At 47.8% G+C, this 21,543-nt stretch overlaps 1 protein-coding gene across 2 annotated transcripts in view; it reads right to left on the reverse strand.

Moving 5' to 3' along the window:
* LOC119466110 (DNA/RNA-binding protein KIN17) overlaps positions 1-21,543 on the reverse strand; it is a 47,312-nt gene that overhangs the window by 11,802 nt on the left and 13,967 nt on the right. For both annotated transcript variants that reach the window (XM_037726594.2, XM_037726596.2), the window contains exons 7-9: positions 17,229-17,283; positions 7,532-7,733; positions 1,832-1,900 (exon numbers count right to left, since the gene is read on the reverse strand). In XM_037726594.2, coding sequence (XP_037582522.1) covers positions 1,832-1,900; positions 7,532-7,733; positions 17,229-17,283 — 326 coding nt within the window. The remainder of the gene's footprint in view (positions 1-1,831; positions 1,901-7,531; positions 7,734-17,228; positions 17,284-21,543) is intronic.

Here is a 21,543-nt window from a genome sequence, read left to right on the forward strand (position 1 = left end):
TCCGTGACGTAACCCTCATTGTTCTCGGCACCCTCGGCAAGCCGTAAAACCCCCGATTCCTGCCGCTTTTGCCACGCGCGGCATGACGCGTTGTGCACGTTTTTGCTGCTAGCGTGGCCGTACCCTTAAGCACCGCAAAGTCGCCATTCAGAATCACGTTGATAGTGGCCGCGGTTGCAACAAACAGTTGTTTCGGCTTGACTCGGTACAAAGCTGCCGAGAATGAAGAGCACCGGCTACATCGCGATGGACGTGCGATCTGTTAGCGGTCAGTTTACTCACGAAAAAATAATCAGGATGTGCGCGCTGTAGTGCAAAGCGTGTCGCAAATTATGGCGTGCGCCGCGGCCGTGCTGCGAAGGAAGTTGCGAGGCCTCGATCACCGCTACGAGAGCCAATCAGTCACGAGATGATGAGAATTGCAGCTTCCGCACTGCTTTTGTGCAAAATAGTCAAAGGATTTGCTCATCCATTACACTAATAAAATTGTGCTGACGTAGTAAGCATTTGCTTATTGTTTTCTGGATACTCTTATAATTCGGACATTTTTTTCAATCTTGTGAAATTAGAATTAATTAGGTTTTACTGCAATATGTGATATCTACTATTCAAACCATTCGATTCGAAATTACTCGACCAAATCACTATTCGCTTCGAATTCGCTTCGAACCTCAAATCCACTATTCGCTCATCCTTCCAAAAAAAAAAAACATTCTATTTACAGTAGTCCCGATGTATAAGTCCATCAGTATAGACCCATCATGAATGTAGTACTGGTCCAACCAGGGCTGCACAATGCCTTTGGCTTGGCTCGGCTTCCATACATTGGCACAGCTGGTTAGTATTACTAAGGATGTAGATGGATTGAGAAGATATCAACTTGTTAAGCTCTCAGCATACAACTTTCTTTCTTTCTTTCTTGGAGGAAGTCTCACACGGAAGGCACATGTTGAAGATATACTGTCCGTCAATCCCGCAAGTCAAGGAAGGTTCATAAAGTAGTTTATTGATGTGAAAAAGTAGAGAGGTCGGCCGGAATATGGAGCATCTGGCCTGCTACTCTACGTAAGGGAAGGGGAGGAGGGGAAGAAAGAGGGTCACAATGGGGGATGATAATGGGAGAACTAGGTGAAAGGACACATTGCACAGATGATTATCACAAGCGTGGAAGGCTCATAAAATGTTTCATTCTAGCACATAGGAAGGATGACTTGTGAGTGACTTTCTATGCAGAGCTCGTCACATGGTTTAGAATTCACTTCCCACCCAGCAGCCAAGGTACATCACAAGAGAACATATCAAAAAGAGCACAAGCCAAGTTTCACATCAATTCATTATGTTACACTATTATACGGCACATTATTTGAACAGACTGGCACCCTGATATGTTAGGTGTTGCATGTTCTCTTTTCTTCCTTTGTGAAACCCAACAGACACAAATAATGCATCAACACGTTCTATGAAAATGAAATGAATTACTATTGCGGTGAATCAAAATTACGCAGGTATCTGAAAGTTGTGGGAATCCTCATGCTGTGATGCTGCCACCCGTGTGTGAAGCTGCGCATCGGGTGGGCAGACATGCGCCAGCATGTTGGGGAGAGGGGGAAACCTTCCTTACATGGGCTGTGCACAGGAAGCACAAGTGCTACCAGCACCACCGAATGAGTCCCGCGACATCCCACCGTATCACCTGCGTCTCTGTGACTTTAGCTTAATATGCCATCTGCCTTCAGTGCTCCTTCAGTGTGAAATGTCATTCCGCAAAATATCCTAAAATCAACGTGCGGACTGAGCGATTTACGCTCCTTAGTGACATGTCATCACTCACCTCTACGACACCTTTCTTCTTGTAGTACTTGTCGCCCAGCTTCTTGGCCATCACTTTGACAACAATGTCCTGCGATAAAGCAGATAACATTAAACCGAGAGTTAGTTCGTCTACTCTCAGTGACCTTCAAAAACAAACTACACCGTTGAACAACACCTCATCCTGACTCCAAAATCAGACCCGAGACTGCTGCTTCTCAAGAACATTCACTTTACTGCCTGAACTAACCAAGCAGATGGCAGCGTGAAGTATTTTTTTCCTTCATAGTTTTTATCAACTGCATTTCAAGGATGATGGAACAGGACTCATATTTCGTAACAGTCTGTTTCACTTTCTATATTTCTTTTCTAATCTTGCATCATGCCAACTGAACAACCCACTGTTAATGGTGGTACAGCAGCAACCGGGACCGCGACGAAGTGACGGTGAAAGAAATGAATTGTTAGAAAATTAAGCGCTCGGCCTTTATGCAACACTCCTATAGTCTGGTGGTTGGCAGCTCTTCATTACATGAACACCAATGAATTGACATTCTCCTGCTATCACAAACATTCAGTATCTAGCCAATGTAGATAACCTAACCATAGGCCAGGGGTTCTCAGGTACGTTCATCCCAGGGAACCCTGCTAAGCTCCATAAAGTGCCAAGGAACCCCCCCCCCCGATTTAACCGAATTATCGAGGGTATCAAGAAAACAAACAAATGCTGCACTACGTAAACACGCTTTTATTTACTCAATGAATCGTCAAATCTTGTTTCTATTTAGCACAGACCAGGGCGGAAGCTGAAATTCTCTTCATCTCATGACTGATTAGCGCTAGCAGCGGCGAAGGCCTCGCGACATCCTTCGCGGCGTGCGTTTTCATCTGAGACGCGCTTTGCACCAACGGGCGCACATCCCGATTATTTTTTCGCCACTCAGCTGATCGCCAACAAATTGGCCGTCCATCGCGATGTAGCCGGTGCTTTTTATCTTCGACAGCTTTGCACTGAGTAAAAGCGAAACTACTGCTTGCAGCAACCGCTGTCGACGAAACCGCGGCCGGTATGGACGCGATCATGGACGGTGACCTTGCGGTTCAGAAGGCAGGCGGCTGACGCACGCACCAAGTCAAAACGAAACTACCGTTCCCTGCAAGAAGTGCAGACGAAACTGCGGTCGCTATCGACGCTGCCATGGGAGGCGACTACGCAGTTGTGAAGGCACGCAGCCGACGCGCGCATCGAGTGAAAATGAAACTACTTTTTGCCGCAACCGCTGCGGACGAAACTGCAGTGGTTATCGACGCGATCAGAGATAGCGACTACGCACTTACGGAGGCACGCGGCTAGCCGCCAACGCAGTGTTACGCGCGGCGATAAACGCAAGAATAAAGGCTTTAAAGGCACAATTAGGCACGAAGTGCTTCGGCGTTGCTGTCAGTCACGTGCCGCGTACGATTGCCGCTGAGGACCACGGTGCAAGCTGAGGACCACGGCGATGCGGACTGCGCCGCTTCGTTTCGGTTGGACGCTACGCCGTTCTTGCTCTTCTGCGGCGCGCATTTGCGGTGCTCCGCGTGTTTTTTTTTTTTTTCTCCAATGTATAGGTCAGTGCGCACGCTATCGGCACCTACCCTATCTACAAATAGGAGAAAGGCGCATGGTGGTAAGTTACGGCCTCCGAGATTCAAGTGCGAAAGCTTAGGCGCGGTGCCCGTTCTCAGAGGTTGGGTGGCTACAAGCTGCTTGCGTATTTAATGCGCAGTTCGCGCGTTGCTGTTACGCACTGTGATGTGCTTTTTGACACTCGGGCATGGGTAATGGAGGTTCTTTGGATCAAGCGCACCTCGTGTTCGCCGTTTTAGACACCTGTCGAGAGCGGGACCAGGGAAAATTTATCAGTGGCTCGCGGAACCCCGAGCAGGGGCCTGCAGAACCCGTAGGTTCCGCGGAACCCACTTTGAGAACCCATGCCATAGGCCAATGTAGTGACTGTGGTAGTCAATGCATAGCAGCCACTAGAAAAAAATCTAACCTCATACCAGCATCTTGAATTATTACTAAGCTCCTTCCGCTTGAATTGAATAATAGGAATCTTTCTTCTGTTCAAGCACGTACAATGCCCTATGCAATCTCTTCAACTTTTCCATGTCATGGACAAAAGCTGTGTTCCCCAATGTGTTTCTGGTGAAAATGCCCAAGGACAAGCTCAGCTAGCAATGCCATGGATGATCTCAATTTGTCTCAGTGCTTTGTCGTGCTTCTAACAGATGGCAGCACACAATCCTTGAGGAAGTGCAAGCAGGAGCTAGTTTATTTTCGTGGAGGAAGTAGAACATGTTGGCATCTGTAGACTTTAAAATTAATTTCGCCATTTTTGGTCAGAATTCGGAATAATAACGTGGCACGGAAGGGGTTATAATCTAATGATTGTCCTCATCTCTCATCCCTTCACTATGAACAATGTTCTCAGTTGGGCAACTAGAACACCTGGATTTCATATTCCTTTATGTGGCTGACATTGGCGCTCCCAGCTCTCAATGTGTCCATCGATCATGCATAAAAGCTAACTACTTTACACAACCACTGCAGTTGCTTCAGGTATTTGCGTGTAGGAGGCGTAAATGTTTAGTTAACACACCCAACAGTCATGAAGCACTAACTGCAGTGGCAAGGAATACGAGCGCAAACACGTTTCTTTTAATCTAACATGTTGCCACAAAGCAGTGTTATGCCTCATAGTGTTAGCATAATCGTCGGAGTAAAAGTGACCCTGAAAGCACATAAATGGGCTAGAGCCACAAAGCAGTGTTATGCCTCATAGTGTTAGCATAATCGTCGCAGTAAAAGTGACCCTGAAAGCCCATAAATGGGCTAGAGCAGTATCCAAAAGCAACTGATGGCAGCAAATGTGAGTGTCCGCACCACACTGAACTAGAAGGGTGCACTAACAACATCGCATATGCACAATGCAATATTCTAAATGGCTACCGAAACAGAACCTCGTCACCGCTGTTAACAGCAAGAGCTACCTCTCTGCCTGACTTCGAGCCTCGCAAAATACTACCATAGCAATGGCATAAGCGTAGAAACAAGCCACAAACACTCACCTATCAACAATGTCATAGTGGCGTACAGTTCAATTGCGTTCAGACATTTTCATATACAAATCTTCTACCATACCTACTGCATTTACATTTTGCCAGCTTGCTGTGGGACGCATATGGTTTAACATGCAAAGCACAGTTCAAGCTACAACAATTTGATGTCATGATCCCTGCCTTATACCAGGGTCATCTTTCGGGGTTGCCCAGCATCACAAAAGTTCATGGAAAACAGATGCTTTTATGGAAAGCCTAAGAGGCTATGCCTTTCTCATACAGTCTCCTGGAACCCTCAAAAGCAAGAAAACAAAACACGACATCCGAGCGCTCGAGTGTCGCATTTTGTTTTCTCGCTTAAGTCCTGTTCCTTTGACTATTTTCGCAAGAGTTTTAATTAATTTTGAAAGGCACATTAAAGAGACACTAAAGGCAAACATTAAGTCGAGCTAAATTGAAAGATTATGCTTCTATAATAATAAATTTGTCATTCGTAATGAAAACAGAGCTTTTGCAAGCGAGAAAATGACGAAAACAGAATATAGCAGTGGCACCATCTGTTGTCCACTATGGTACGTCTTATGTGAGGCGTCAGCACCTCTGATTCACAGAGAGCGGCTGGGGCCTGCCACTGCGAGCGGCATCGCTTTTCTCTGCTTACAATGGCTGAGGCGGCAATGTATGGCAATTGACTACCCTGCCGGCTCCGGCAGTGGAGGCTCAAGTGACCGTAACTGGTAACCTGAACCCAAGCAGAGCCACAGAGTGACTCATGCAAGCTGAACACCTACACCCACCAAGCTGTATGCTTCGTATACAGAGCTAAATAAAGAGTCTACAAAAGACATAACAACGACATGGGGGGCAGGTCATGTGGAGTAGACATCAAGTCCTCCTCCGCTTTGGCGCGGGCGGTTCAAACTAAGAAGCAGCAGAGGGACTTTCGACGGTAATTTCCTGTGTGAAACACTGATATATTGACATGCAGAAAACGATAATAGCCTTCTAGATGAATACTCTGTCGATCTAGCTCGACTTATTACTTTCCTTTAGTGTCCATTTAAACAAATTTGCATTTTGTATGCATTAACCAAATCAACGAAAGAAACGCGAGCCTGTGACGCAGCCTACCGTGATTGCCAAACGCCGCCGGGATAAAGATTTCTGTCAAAGCACACTAGTAAAGTATGATTTTCTGAACTTCTATTTCCGATTTTGTTCTACTATATTCATATGTAATAAAGGCACACCTGGAGGAACACGAGGGAAGTGCGAAAAAGAAAAGAATCAGGAACCAAATCGACCGTACGCACTGCCGAGTCCAATTTCAAACAGGATGGCAGTAAACCAGAATGGTCGGCGATGTTTTCCCGAAAGTCATACTTCGCATTAGGACTTTCGATGGTACAGCAGCGCAGTGGATGCGTCTGGACAGGTAAATTACAGGGTGCCGATGCCCTGAGCCCTTCAATGAAGTACTGCTACTGCAATTTTGCCGTTCATACCTCCAGCCGTGCTGTCAATGGCTGTGCACTCTAAATGAAATATTAATCTGTATCGGTGAAACGAACGTTTTCTGCACCACTAAACAAAGCAGCAAGGGTGAATCTGGGCATAAGTGGCCACATGTACCTCACGCCGAGCACAACAATGCTATCGCACCGCTAAACAGCCTGACTATGCAAGCGTACCATAAAATGTACTGGGAATCACCCATAGGCAGAGAAACCTTGGGCAGAGTTTCAGTGGCCATGTGTTTGGGCGAGTTTTGCTTTAGAGGAAAGATCAAAGTTGGCCGCATATTTATGTGTTTTGCTGCGAATTATGTGTAAGTGCCTAAGTGTGATCGTGCTACGTCAGTTAACGGCATGAAAAAACAATTATTCACATCTTCTACACTTATGTTGTGAAGTGGAACACTGTGTTTACATTGTTAATTCTGTAAGGAAGGTCCGGTGCGCAGCTTCCTTACACTTAGACTAAAGTTACTTGCAATCTCGGCACTTTACTCTACGTGCAAAGCAAATTTGGACAACATTAAAGCACAAACATGTTCACGACTTCTGTGAAAATGGCGTAAGCAGGAGGAGCGCAAGTCATATTGAGAAAGGGACTAACAACAACATTTTGCAAAAATCTAGAGAAACCTAGATACATTTTTTATCCAAGTTGGGAGAAACCTGGCTTCGGAGGTTGGTCAGCACTGGCAAAGCACCCAAAATACCCTAGTATGCACTAGCATGCAAGAATGTAGGAGGGCACGTGCGTTTCGAAATGTGCATGACCACAGACACATCTTGGCTGGACTTTCTGCATGTTAGCAAGCCTTTATAAAAGCACAGGTCTGTTATCATTGAAAATGTTCTGCCATTTTTGTGGCATCCCTACCAGATGGTGTATGCATATTTTCGTTGCGCCTTCAAACATCCATAGCCTCTCCTGGCCAGTGCTGGTTCCCTATAATGTGGAATGAATTTGACCTGAAAAGTGAAACTGATATGTCCCATTGTCTATAAAAGGGTTAATTAATCCTGCACTGGCCACACCAGAAAACATTTGCAGGGAGAGAGAAAGAGAGAGAGATACTAGATGAATTCTGTTTCACGGCCACACTCACAGGAGTGATCCAGTAGGCACGGCGGTTTATCTTCTCCCGCTTCTTCTCCTGCTCCAGCATGATCTCGTCGAGCGCAGAGAGCTTCGCCGGTTTCTTAGGCTTAGGCTCACCATCGCCATAGGTTGACGACGACGATGATGGTGACTTGTGCTTTTCCCTAGCTTTGGCTGCCACTTCCAGGGGGTTAACTTTCAAGGACTCCCTGCAACAGACGAGGCAAGGCACCACCACTCACCGACACAGCTCTTCCAATGGCTCCGTGTTCCATTCTTCCCCTTATCCCCCTCAGGCACCAATCAGTTCTTATCCATTGCAAATTCAGTTTCACCACATTTCCCTCTTCTTCAAAATCATAGAAAGCTTACCACTGCAGAATTAATTGAGAATGTTCCAATTCTTCAGTAAGTTTTATAAAGTTTACAGAATGTGTGCTCCATGTGACAGCTGTCTACAGGAAAGTCGGATTTGAGAACATCAGCTATTTATCTCTAGAGTGCTTGGAAACCACCTATTGAGCCACATGAAAAATGCAGCGGATCTAAAAAATCGTACAAAAAGCAATACAAGAAGTGAACGAGGTAAATGATGATGTACTGAGAGCAAACACCCAGCTGTCTGACTTCCGACTGGCTTCACTAAAACACTTTACACATATTATTAAACCTTGCGGCACAGGTCCAATCAGAAGTGTTTCAGTACATATCCGACACATTTAAATATTATTTTCATCAGTGCTTCTGCGCTTTATGCACAATCTTGGCATGCACAACAGTGCACACAGCACTCGAATGGGTTATGCCACTATAAAATTCTTCTGCAAGTTTACCAAGAGTGTTTAGTTTTTTCCCCTTCGTGCACTCTTTATGCTATTTCTGTATTCCTTTCGTGCGTGTATTTGACATTCAGTATGTTTCCACCATTGCTTTCAGTGACTAAAGGTCTAATCAAAATGACTGCAGCCTGCAGGTGTGAAATAAGTAGCCTTCAGCACCTTCATGGCAGTCTCCCTCGGAGATTCAACAATAATGGCAATGGCCGTGCTGTTTCTTTTTTTTTTTTTCCAGCGTGTTAGGCACAGCCTGCAACTTTGCTTGAAATTTCCTTACTTCAGTGTACTAACCTTTCTGCCTTCGTAGTAGTGCTAAAGCATTGGGAACGAACATAGACCAAATACAGTAGACTTCCATTAATTTGGCTATAGTTAATTCAATCCCGACCGAAGGTCCTGGCTGGTACTTATGCACTTCTATGTCTTTAAACTTTCGTTATTTCGATCCTAAAATTGGACTTTGCCGGATAATTCGAGCTTGATCGTCAGCATGCCCACACGTGACCCCTACAGTGACCCAATAGCGACCCCTTTAGTGGCAGCATGTCTCGCACAACTTGGGAAGCAGCGAATGCGTTGGACACATGTCCACTCCTGTCAAAAATGGCTATTTTTAGTCTGCCCTAAGAAGACATTTAAGCAATAACGGTAGATCACAATGTCCAATGATGGCATTTACTCTAATAAAATGCAGGCGTTTTCTTTTCAAGTAAATTAATCCAGAAATTGCTTGGGCGGTGCAATGAGATACGAACAGAAAACCACGTTTGCAACGTTCATATGCTTTACCACACACCATGGCTGTATTGCAGCAAAGCTGACCTACAAAGCTACGCGGCAAAGCTGACTTTAGGAAACGTCAGTCGGCCCCAGTGAACGCTTGCCCATTTTTCTTGTTAAAAAATCGGATGTGTGTTACATTTCTATTTTGTTTAGGAGCTTTAATGTCGATTTTGCATTAGTTTTCTACTTTATACACATAGAAAGCGGGGGCATGTTTGATTTGGGGATGTGGTAGAAACGGGCAAATACTGCTGAATGAAACAGCGGTGTGTTTCGGCATTTGCACTGCATCCTGTTTAGTTCAACCCGCCGGATAACTAGATGAATTTGGTCGGTTCTACCAGGGTTCAATTAACGTCAGTCGGCTGTAACTCTGTTTCATACATGTTTCAGCACGCAACACTATAGAAGTTACACAAGTATCGCTGCGAGTTCATAGAAGTCTCCACTTCACGTGTTTTACAGTGCAGCTGTTTTTGATCAGTGATGCTTTCTTTCAAATAACTACCACATATTACAACTACAACTTGTGGACGCAACGTTAAGTCAAGCGATATATTATTTGTGCACCTTTGTGCTCCCAGTATGTGGCGTACTATGTTTTAGTCATGGGTGCAAGAGAAATGAATCACTCTTGTCAAGGTGTTTATTGACAGGATTGAGAGGTCGAACTCGGTGCGGCAGTCAGAACCCTGCGAGCAGTCAGGACAAGCCCCGTGCGTAAAAGCGCTGGTGATGCGCCTGACCGACCGGCACTTCGTCGTAGTTGATACACCGGAGATGCACCTGACTAACCGGCACTTCTTCTTCCTTACATTTGTCCCCCGGAGAAAAAGACGCCATCCTGGCGATCTAAGCATACGGTAACATAGAGGGATCGTAGAAGGGCTTGAGCCGATCTACGTGAACCGTTTCGCGACCGCGACGGCGCTGATCAGAGGACGGTGACACAGGCTCGACGACATAATTCACGGGGGAAGTTTGTGCAATTACACGGTAAGGTCCGTGATATCTTGGGAGCAGCTTAGAAGAAAGGCCGGGAGCTACAGGTGGAACCCACAGCCAAACCAACGAATCGGAAGGGAAGCTTGGTGGAACAGAGCCACCACGACGGAGCTTCTGTTGTGTCTGATCTGCGGTGGTAAGACAACGGGCGAGTTGTCTGCATTCTTCAGCATGCTGCGCAGCTTGAGACACAGGAACACATTCCGATGAATCAGGCTGGTAGGGGAGCATGGTATCGATGGTGCAGGAAGGTTCACGGCCGTACAGTAAGAAAAACGGAGAAAAACCAGTGGTAGCTTGAGTGGCAGTATTATAGGCGAACGTGACGAACGGAAGCACAGCGTCCCAGTTGGAATGGTCGGACGCGACGTACATGGCGAGCATGTCGCCAAGAGTACGGTTGAAACGCTCCGTCAGCCCGTTCGTCTGTGGATGGTATGCGCTAGTGGTCCTGTGGATGATGTGACACTCCTTCAGAAGCGACGTCACGACTTCAGATAGAAATGCGCGGCCTCGATCACTGAGAAGTTCCCGAGGGGCTCCGTGACGAAGAACAAAACGCCGCAGTATGAAGGATGCAACATCTTGGGCAGTTGCAGATGGAAGTGGAGCGGTTTCTGCATAGCGTGTGAGGTGATCCACTGCAACGATAATCCAGCGGTTGCCAGCACCAGTACAAGGAAGCGGGCCGTAAAGGTCGATTCCGACCCGATCAAAAGGACGGGATGGGCAAGGAAGCGGCTGCAAGGGTGCGGCCGTGGAAGTAGGGGCCGTCTTTCGGCGCTGGCAGTCGAGGCAGCAGCGGACGTACTTCCGAACGAACTTGTACATGCCAGGCCAGTAATACCGGAGCCTAAGGCGGGTGTAGGTCTTTAACACGCCACCGTGTGCACATTGGGGATCAGCGTGAAACGATGCGCATAAATCAGCCCGAAGATGACGCGGTATTACTAGGAGCCATTGCCGACCCTCGGGGAGATAATTGCGACGGTATAGGAGTTGGTCGCGAATAACAAAGTGATGCGCCTGCCACCGTAGAGTCCTAGACGCCGTAACAGTGGTAGGATCAGATAGAAACTCCAAAAGCGAAGAAATCCACGGGTCCTTGCTCTGCTCAGAGCGCATGTCATCGATGGCAAGTGCTGAGAGGACAAAGTTGAGTGGGCAAAGACGGTCAGGATCAGGGTCAGGTGATAGTGGCGAGCGGGAGAGAGCGTCGGCATCGGTGTGCTTGCGTCCAGAGCGGTACACAACCCGGATGTCGTACTCTTGCAAACGGAGTGCCCAGCGTGCGAGGCGGCCAGAGGGGTCTTTCAATGAGGAGAGCCAGCACAGCGCATGGTGGTCCGTTACTACATCAAATTGGCGGCCGTATAAATAAGGTCGAAATTTCGTAAGGGCCCACAGTATTGCTAAACACTCCTTTTCTGTAACAGAGTAGTTTAGCTCCGACTTTGTCAGCGTGCGGCTAGCATAAGCGACGACGTATTCCACAAGACCACTTTTGCGTTGGGCAAGAACCGCCCCAAGGCCGACTCCACTAGCATCGGTATGGACTTCAGTTGGGGCACCGGGGTCAAAATGCCGCAGAATAGGAGGAGAGGTGAGCAGATGGCGAAGGGTCGTGAACGCGTCATCGCATGCTTTCGACCAGGCGGATAGGGCGTTGTCTCCAGCCAGCAGTTGAGTCAAAGGGGCGATGATCATGGCGAAGTTCTTCACAAAGCGGCGAAAATAGGAGCAGAGGCCGACGAAACTGCGTAGTGTCTTCAGATTAGTGGGCTTGGGGAACTCGGCAACTGCACGGAGTTTTGCAGGATCCGGAAGCACGCCTTCTTTGGATACCACGTGGCCTAAGATGGTAAGCTTACGAGCAGCAAAGAAGCATTTTTTCATGTTAAGTTGCAGGCGAGCCTTAGTCAGACAGCTTAATACCTCTCTGAGTCGTTGGAGGTGAGTCGAGAAATCAGGTGAGAAGACAACGACATCATCTAGGTAGCACAAACACGTGTGCCACTTGAGACCGCGCAAGATACTGTCCATCATACGCTCGAACGTAGCGGGCGCATTACATAGGCCGAATGGCATGACATTAAATTCGTATAATCCGTCCGGTGTAACGAAGGCGGTTTTGGAGCGGTCAGACTCTGCCATGGGGACTTGCCAATATCCAGACCGCAAGTCCAAAGAGGAAAAGAACTCGGCACCTTGCAAACAGTCAAGAGCATCGTCTATGCGCGGTAGGGGATATACGTCTTTGCGCGTAATTTTGTTAAGACGTCTGTAATCAACGCAGAATCGAATAGAACCATCTTTCTTTTTTACGAGGACAATAGGTGATGCCCACGGGCTATGGGACGGCTGAATCACGCCACGCCGAAGCATATCGCTCACTTGTTCGTCGATGACGCGGCGTTCAGAAGCTGAGACACGGTAAGGACGCTGCCGGAGTGGGGCGTGCGAACCGGTGTCGATGCTGTGCGACACTGTGGTGGTGCGGCCGAGAGAAGGTTGATGGCAGTCGAAGGAGGCGGCAAATTCGCGTAGCAGGCTGACAAGTTGCGCGCGTTCTGTGGTTGTCAAATCACCGGAGATTGACGGTTCGAAGCACTCCAACGGCGGTCGAGTCGCACTGTCGAGCGCGGCGAGGGATGTCAAATGCGCGGTGTCGGGAGCATCGAAGAGCATCGAAGAATCCACAATTTCAGCATAACCGAGGCACTCTCCGTGATGCAAAGTAACCGGCAGGAAAGACACATTGCACACACACATCACACCACGGCCAGCACTGATGGCGATGACGGCAAAGGGCAGCGGAAGGGAACGGCGACGGGCGAACAAGTCACATGGCGTGAATAAGACGGTTGCGTCACGTGCAGATACGCAAGACACAAAGACGACGGCGGCGGACTGAGGAGGGATATCGGTAACTTCGGCCACAATCATTTTTGGAGGCGTCACAGGATCGTGGTCCATGGCTGCAGCGGAAGGGAACAACTCCACCTCGGCGCGGGCGCAGTCAATGATGGCATTGTTAGACGATAGGAAATCCCAGCCTAGAATGACATCGTGGGAGCAGGACGGTAGGACAACGAACTCAATGACATGAAGAGATTCCGCGATGACAACATGAGCAGTGCAGGCTCCCAAAGGTTCTACAGGCTGTGCGCTCGCAGTACTCAAATACAGTCTGGAAAGCGACGTCGTTACTTTTCCCATCCGTCGGCAAAGTCCTGCGCTTAACACCGAGATTGCTCCACCCGTATCGACCAGTGCGAATGTTGGAATCCCGTCGACGTATACCTCAATTACGTTGCAGGGGTGATTTCGAGGCCTTGGGTAAAGCGAAGGGGACGCAGTTCTCGCCTCGGGAACTGCGACACTTAGTTTCCCTGAGGCAGAGGGCTTGGCCGGCGTCTCATCGGTGAGATGGAACGGCGGCGTGGGGATGGCGAACGACGAGTAGTGTAGGGAACAGGGGTTTCATCTGGTGGCACAGGGGATTGTAGCTGTCGAGGGGCGTAACTGTTCATGGGTCGGCGGTAATCATAAGTAGGCTGCATAAGGCGTCGACAAAAGCGGGCAACGTGTCCCGGAATACCACAATGGTAGCAAATCGGGCGGTTGTCGGCTGTGCGCCAAGGATTTGGCTGGCGTGGTAGCTGTGGTGCAGGCGGCGAGAAGGGAATCGGGGGCGGTCGCGCAACAGCTGGGCGAGGTGGACGTGGAGCGAAGGGCGGCCTTGCAGCGACGTCAGCGTATGTCAAGGGCGCCGCGACTGTAGGCGGAGGAGTAGCAGCTGGCAGGCACTCAGCGACTTGCTCCTTGATGACGGTCTGTAACCCCCGTGTCAGTGGGGAGTGTGGTTGCGCGTTCGTAAAGGGCACCAGGGAAAGCTGCCGAGCAACTTCTTCGCGCACGAACTCCTTTATCTGGTGCATTAGAGGCGACTCGTCAACACCTAGCGTCAGACCTGAGACAGGGGCAAATTCTGAGGGCGGGTGTCGTGTGACAACTCGCTGCCTTCGAAGTTCGTCGTAACTTTGACACAGCGCAATGACGACAGACACTGTGGTCGGGTTCCGGGCGACCAACATGTGGAAGGCGTCGTCCTCAATTCCCTTGAGGATATGCCGGATCTTATCGGCGTCTGGCATCGTTGCGTCAACTCTGTTGCACAGATTAACGACGTCTTCGATATAGCTGGTGAAATTCTCACCTGGTTGCTGGGCGCGTCCGCGCAGGCGTTGTTCGGCCTGAAGTTTACGTACGGCAGGGCGACCAAAGATTTCCGTGAAGTTGGTCTTGAACGCCGACCATGTCGAGATGTCGGATTCGTGGTTCCGATACCACAAGTGCGCAACGTGGCTCAAGTAGAAAATTACGTTGTTGAGCTTATCCCTATCGTCCCAGTGGTTGTGCCTGCTGACTCTGTCGTACGAGGCGAGCCAGTCCTCGACGTCCTGATCACCGGTACCCGCAAAAATCGCAGGATCCCGCTGACGCTGCACGCCAGGACAGATGACAGTTGGTGCCGTGACTGCTGCTTCTTGGGCTGGATCGTCAGGCATGGTTCGAGAAGACTGGGCTGGATCGTCCGGCATGGGCCGAGATGATTGAAGGGTTCGGCTGCGAAGTTCCAGCGTTGATGGAGTCGTACCCAGCACTCTCCACCAAATGTCAAGGTGTTTATTGACAGGATTGAGAGGTCGAACTCGGTGCGGCAGTCAGAACCCTGCGAGCAGTCAGGACAAGCCCCGTGCGTAAAAGCGCTGGTGATGCGCCTGACCGACCGGCACTTCTTCGTCGTAGTTCATACACCGGAGATGCACCTGACTAACCGGCACTTCTTCTTCCTTACACTCTGCTCAAATTGTGGTAAAGAAGCACAGTTCTGCAACACGTGCTCCACGGCAACTATTGAGACGCAGTAGTACAGCACAGTACCAACCAGATTAGGCAAAGTGGAGGCAAGTAACAGTGAGCATTAAAACCAGCCAGTTGCACCAAATTACTGCTTTTGTTCCTTATGAATGGCAGCAGTAGATTAAGTGTTTACTGTGCAGGGGGAACGCTGTTTCAAGTGCGTTACAAGTGGTCTATGATCTAAAGTTAAGGACTCACAATATAAAAGAACTTTACGGTATTTTAAATAGGGACACAGTTCCCGTGCTCTAGTGTTTTCATTCTATTTTGCCCACCTCAACCCATTTAGCATGCTGTGGTATCACATGTGTGACGTCGCAAACGTGGGAAATATTTTGTTGGGCCCTTCATGCAAGAGAGCAAACTTTCTATGTTCAGAGGTGCTAAATTTGCTGATAAAATCAAACATACAGTGGCCCGCAGTTATTTTATGAAGTAGCAGGTTCACACACTAGTTTTAGAAAAACCATGGCCAGTTTGTGTTACTCTATTTTCACACACATGAACTGAATAAGCCTATAGCCATCAATAATAGTGGAAACTGTAATTGCTGCATGTAACACATAAATGTGTCTCACGTAATCTGACATTGTTTTTTCATGACACAGCCATGGTTGCGAATGTGAGAACCAAAAGTAGGCATTTTGAGTTTACCCTATGTTCAGAAACATGTATACACGGAGGCACAGAGGTCAACCAGACAAACACAGAGCTGATATGGCAGTTACCAAGTGTATTCTAGTTTATTGCCGGTGTAAATTTTCGGCAGGAGCGTAATCGTGAACACACTGTCTTTTTAAATGCTTGAAATGTTTTAGACTTGGTTACAGCAAAAGTAGCTCTGCGTTTGGCTGGTTAAGCTCTGCACCACCAGATGGCTGTACCGTGCAGGCTGCTCACGTTTACGCCATAGCTCCTTCATCACAGCGGTAATAGTATGGAGAGGTTTTAGTTTATACCTCCGCCCATTTGTCGAAATGCCCAGCTCGCCTGCGGTTAATGGAGTATCGGACACGTTCAGCGCTCCGACAGAACGTTCCCAATGCACGCTGCTTGGATAGCTCTCGCAGGGGATAGACGGCCAGGCGGCTAGCGGAGAGTGTGGACAGGCTTCCAGCGCTGGCTCCAAGACAACCGGAAGTAGATGACACGATGTCACATCATGATGCAGACAGAGCCAGTGAAGGTAGAGCTTAGCTTCGATCATTCGGTGAACGAGTTGAGGAGGAAAAGCATGGCGAGGGAGAAGGGTAACTTGTAATCGTCCTTAGTTTTCTTAATATGAGACCCTTCACTCAAATTATGGCGCTAATGTTTCACTGTAGCTGTGCCCTTCGCGTCTACAAAATTTGTCCAAACCGTTTCAAGGACCCTTTAGGCATCACAAGCCAGCAAGGCACAAGAAAAAAAAAATGTTGCACTTTCGCCCGAAAGACGAAGCTTCAATTGCAATAGCAAATTAGTAGAGAGCTATAAGGAGTAGGGATATTAGTTTTATCGGCTGCATAAACTTGACACATTCGCTTACTGACTGAATTCACAAGCGTGGTTTCAGCGCGCACAAGCTAACATGAATAGATCACACTCGATGACCACAGACAACCACTGTCAAAATGCGGGCGGGGAAGCGTGGCCGCCGCAGCGAGTGAAGGTTCGTGCAGTCTACCGCTTCAATGAAAACTGAGCGGCGAATGCACAGCGCTTACAAAGGTCAGAGCCGTGTGGAGATCGCTTTCAAGATATGGTGCGCGCGACAACACCGACAGCCCGCACCGGCGCAAAGTACAAGAAGGCATTTGTTAGCAGAGTAGAACCTCCCCCGGCTCCCTCCCTGCCTTCCCGCTTTGCTCCTTTCGTGTGGCAGATTGCGTCGCCAGTTACCCTTGCGCCCGGTTGCAAGATACGCATTTGGTGCCGCAGCACATCGTCGCCCCCCCCCCTCCCTCTCATACCCTCCACGGCCTTTCACGCGACAGAAGTCGCATTCGCTCTCCGTGAAGGCGCGCATCCCCCGCGTGCTTTCACTCGCACATACGGCACATGGCGACGATGTTATCACCCTTGGACTTTATACAGAACCTCACGGTGACGGCTGAAATCCGCTTGAAGTGTACATATAATTGCCATCGCAATAAAAAGAGCAAGTTCACTCACTTTTTTGCTGCATCTTCTTGCTGTTTTGATGAGGAGGCAGCCAACTTGAAAACAACTGCACCAGAGAAGAAATTGCAGACCACATTCATCACCTTTGATCAAATACAATTGCCCACTTCAATGTGAATGCTTCGTTCATTTCTTATGCCCAGCCAGACCGTGAATGTGACGATCATCTCTCCTGAATATAGCAATAACAATAGTATGCCCCTCTCCAGAGTTTTCCTGTTCCTACTTCACATGTCATGATGCCAGTAAGATCACGTGTGCGATGTCACCACGGCAAAGGCTGTTGATTGGCCAATCTAGGAGGACCGTTAGTTCTGATCCGTTGGCAAGCCCAATTTTGCCATGCAGTTGCACGCCCGCTGTCTTGTTTGCCTGTCATGCGCAATCAACTTAATCTCATGCAACGTGTTTTGCACTGTGCGTGCAGTGGCAACAGTGTGCAGCCGAAACGCCAAAGTTGAAGCTGTTGTCAGACAAGAAAAGAGCACCAACATGATTTTCAGACATGACACAGCACTCATGTCTTCTAGATGAGCATGCAACAAGGAGCAGAGAGTATGTGTGGGGAGGGGGAGCAAACCGAGAGAGAAACCACTTGCTTGCTTTTAAGCTCAGAGTTGTTTAGAAGCCCTTTAAGGGGGGACATGGGTTATTGAGATAACTTTGTTATTTCTCGTAAACCATTTTATTACAAGTTAACAAGAAACCTTGTGATGTCTCATTGCGAGAGTGTGAGATTGTGTCTACAATGCAAGATGCAGACTTCAGTGCAAATACTGCGTTTAACAGCTATGCACAATTTTCTCAAACCCAACTGCTGTCTATCATAGGTCCTTGTGCACAAGTGAATAATGCACAGATGTAAAGTTTTCATTTTCCTGGCAGGTGCAAGGGCCAGGAAAGCGTTTTCAAATCTTCTCATCCCCATGTCTCTCTATCTCTCTCTTTACACATATATATATGTTACCTAGAAGATGACGCTATACGAAAACTTCATTTGCCAAAACTTTGCCCGGGCTTTACATTTCAAATTATATTGCCTTAAATTATAAATTAAAACTTAATTTTGTTATTTCACTTGCCAAAACCATGATCTAATTATGAGGCACACTGTAGTGGGGGACACAAGATTCATTTTGACCACTTTGGCTCTTTCGGCCATTTTAAGTGGCTGGTCGATGGTTGGACTCGGCATGGAAAACGTCTGTTCATTATTTTTCTCCGTCCGCTCACACTCTCTCTGTCCAGCTCACTCTCGTTCATTTGGCCAGGCTATTTGCTTACACAGGCAACCATCGTCGATGTTTATTGCACAAATTTTGTAAACCCGAACCACGGCCCAAAAGCATACGTTGAAAGCCACAGCTGTTCTGGGCTCACTTTCATTTGTTTTGATAACCACCTGCGTCCACTGCTAAAATCTGAAAGCACACCTTGTGGGTCAATAAATGAATGAAGAAAGAAAATGGGCAGTGCCACGATTGGATTCAAACCTCGGTACTAGAGAATAACAGTTGAAGTTTTACCCCTCAGGCACTCAGCCGATGCTACAGGAGATAAAAATACTGTGCCTGGGGAGCGTAGTCAGACCGTTAGCTTCACCTATAAAGCAGCACCAACGTGAAATAAATTAAATGAAGCCAGTGGTAAAATGCTAAAACCAGAATAGAAATGAGGAGGAATAAATAGCCTTGTCTCTCAACTTCACCAATGAGGAGTGTTATGTTAACAACGAATGAAGTGTTCTGCTTGACAAGAGATAGTTCTGCACACATCTGCAAATTTTTGCTCCGATCATGGCGAAGGTGCAACAGCACTAAATTTTTCGCAATAGTACACAGAGAGGATAACAAATAATGATAGGAGGCATTATGACTGCCGAAGCAGGTTTTTAGCGTGAGATTTCAGCATTTCTCCTAGGACTGCAGTCTGTGGACGAGGTTTCTGGGGGTCAGCAGTGCTTTGCAGGGCAACCAACTTACAGAGGTGCAGAAAAGGTCTATTCTCAGAAGCATATATCACATATGTGTCTCGGCTGAAATGCTCAGAATGTTTTTTTAAACCGAAGTTTTCTTAGCGAATCCTACCGAACTTTGCTGACCTTGGTTGCTGCTGCTGCCGTCTTGCCAAATATCTCATGCAGAAAATAAAAGATGGGACTTCTTCCACATCTCTGTAAGTCCAGCTGCCCTCCAAAGCTTCGCGGAACTTCAGAAGCTCTCGCCCACACGCAAATTTGCGCATTCATAAACGCCGCTTACATGAATGAGACAAGTGGCATGTCGCATCACATTTGCAGCGATCACATTCGTGTACACAGCCGTAAGGCACTAAGAAGTTGAATCAGATTGATGCAACAAGAGAGGGTAGCTCGAGACAGGGTAAGTCATTTCGTGTGGTGCATGTGAATGCTGGCGCATCCGCATTGAGGGGTAGCAGAACACACATAGCCAGAAACAGGTGTGTCGTGTTGCCCCAGATGAACGGGAATGCACTACGTGTAAACACCATCATGAAACGGTAATCCTATCTCGTCATGGCCACTTTGAGCTCTGAATCATTGTCAAAAACTCAGGACCCCTGTCCAATGACAGTGTCAGCAATGGCGCAGGCAACCACTTGACATTTCCGCCTGTGATGCACGAAGCCTCGGAGTGGTTCTTAAAGAATATGTTGAGTTCGACGGTCGACCTGTGTGGTGTGCACCAACTTATTTTGATTTTGCCATTGTGAGTGGGGGGAGAACGAAGGAAATTTCACGGCTACGTGTTTCCATCGGTAAGCCATGGCCAGTCGATGCCCTGATGTATACAAAGGTCTATTCGATTCAATCAAGCTTATCTGCACCTTCGGCACCTACTGTATTTACTTGAATAATGAACGTGCTCTCGTAATGAAATCACCCCCCACTTTTCCAATCAAGAAGTGTGTGTTTTTTTTTACCTCGCACAATGAATGCACCTTTAACTTACTGCCGTGAAGTAGGAGACACACGGTACGATTTGGTGTCTGATATGGCGTCCGGCGGTTATGATTGTATCGGACGCCATATCAGACGCCGAATCGTACTCTGTGTCTGCTACTTTTATTGCGATAGCAATCATATGGACCCTCCAGGCACATTATGCCATCGGCGCAAACGATTGTGCCTCAATCTCCCACAATCGAGGGAGGAAAAGGGCCGTGTTCTGTCCCGTGCATGGCACCGGGAGGAGGAGGGAGACGCGGCAACTGTGCATTGCAGGGCTGAGCGCGCCCCATCTTGAAAGCGATCTGCATCAAGGGCTGCGTCTAGATGCGATGACAATTTATACCTTAGTGCGTGCTCCATTCTCACTGCTCAGTTTGCGTTGAAGTGATACACAGTACGAAGGTCACTTCACTCACTGTTGCTGCCACACTTCCTCACTCCAACGTTTTGACAGCGAGCTTCCGCAATCATCGAGTGTGATGTGCTCACGTCTGCCTGTGCACGCTGACACCATGCTTGTTACTTTACATAGTTAGCGTATGTTTGCAAGTTTATACGGCTGATAAAACTATTGTCCTTACTTCGTGTAGCTGTCCACGCATTTGCTATCGCAATCAACCCTTTGCCAAACTGCGACTTTTTTAGAGGTAGCCGCGGAAAAAAAAAATTGCTCAGAATTTTACTCCACATAATGAATGGGGTAAAATGAACTTCGCGCATATTTTTCTGGAAAGAAAGTGCGTTCATTATGCGAGTAAATACGGTATTTCTAGTGTGCTGCACCTTGGCTCTCGTTTCTCCGAGGTGCAGTGGTGCACCTTGCAGCCCCATCCTTCGAAGTTTGGCAGGGGAACTGTTGGCCCCACTGCCGCCACGTAGCTGATGCCTATGGAATAATTAATTGATAATCTATGGGAACACTGTTCCAGCATGCAGAAAATGTTTATGTGTTGAACCAGCATCAAGGATTTATCATAAAGCTTGTTATTGTCACAAGCAGATCTTTTTACTTTTTGCCCGTGAACAATCTTCACTGGATTGTCACTCGGGACAGCATATGCAATCCGAAATTCATTGAATGCTATCGCTGATTCTGTAGCAGAAGAGTCTAATCAGATTGCACGAGCAACGCGAATAGTGTTGTACATTCTTGAATGCACGCAATCACCAGCGTTTATTCTAGAATACATTGCGCAACATGTTTCAATAGTGGATGGGCTTGTGCTGTGAGATTAGATTTCGGCAAACAATGACTGTTATTGTGTTTAAGTGTTGCTTGAGCACAAGCCTGCCCAAGAGAGAGATTCCTAACTCACAGTTATGGCAGTGTGTGCT

This window comes from Dermacentor silvarum, chromosome 10 (assembly GCF_013339745.2).
Source record: "Dermacentor silvarum isolate Dsil-2018 chromosome 10, BIME_Dsil_1.4, whole genome shotgun sequence".
Lineage (NCBI taxonomy): Eukaryota > Metazoa > Arthropoda > Arachnida > Ixodida > Ixodidae > Dermacentor > Dermacentor silvarum.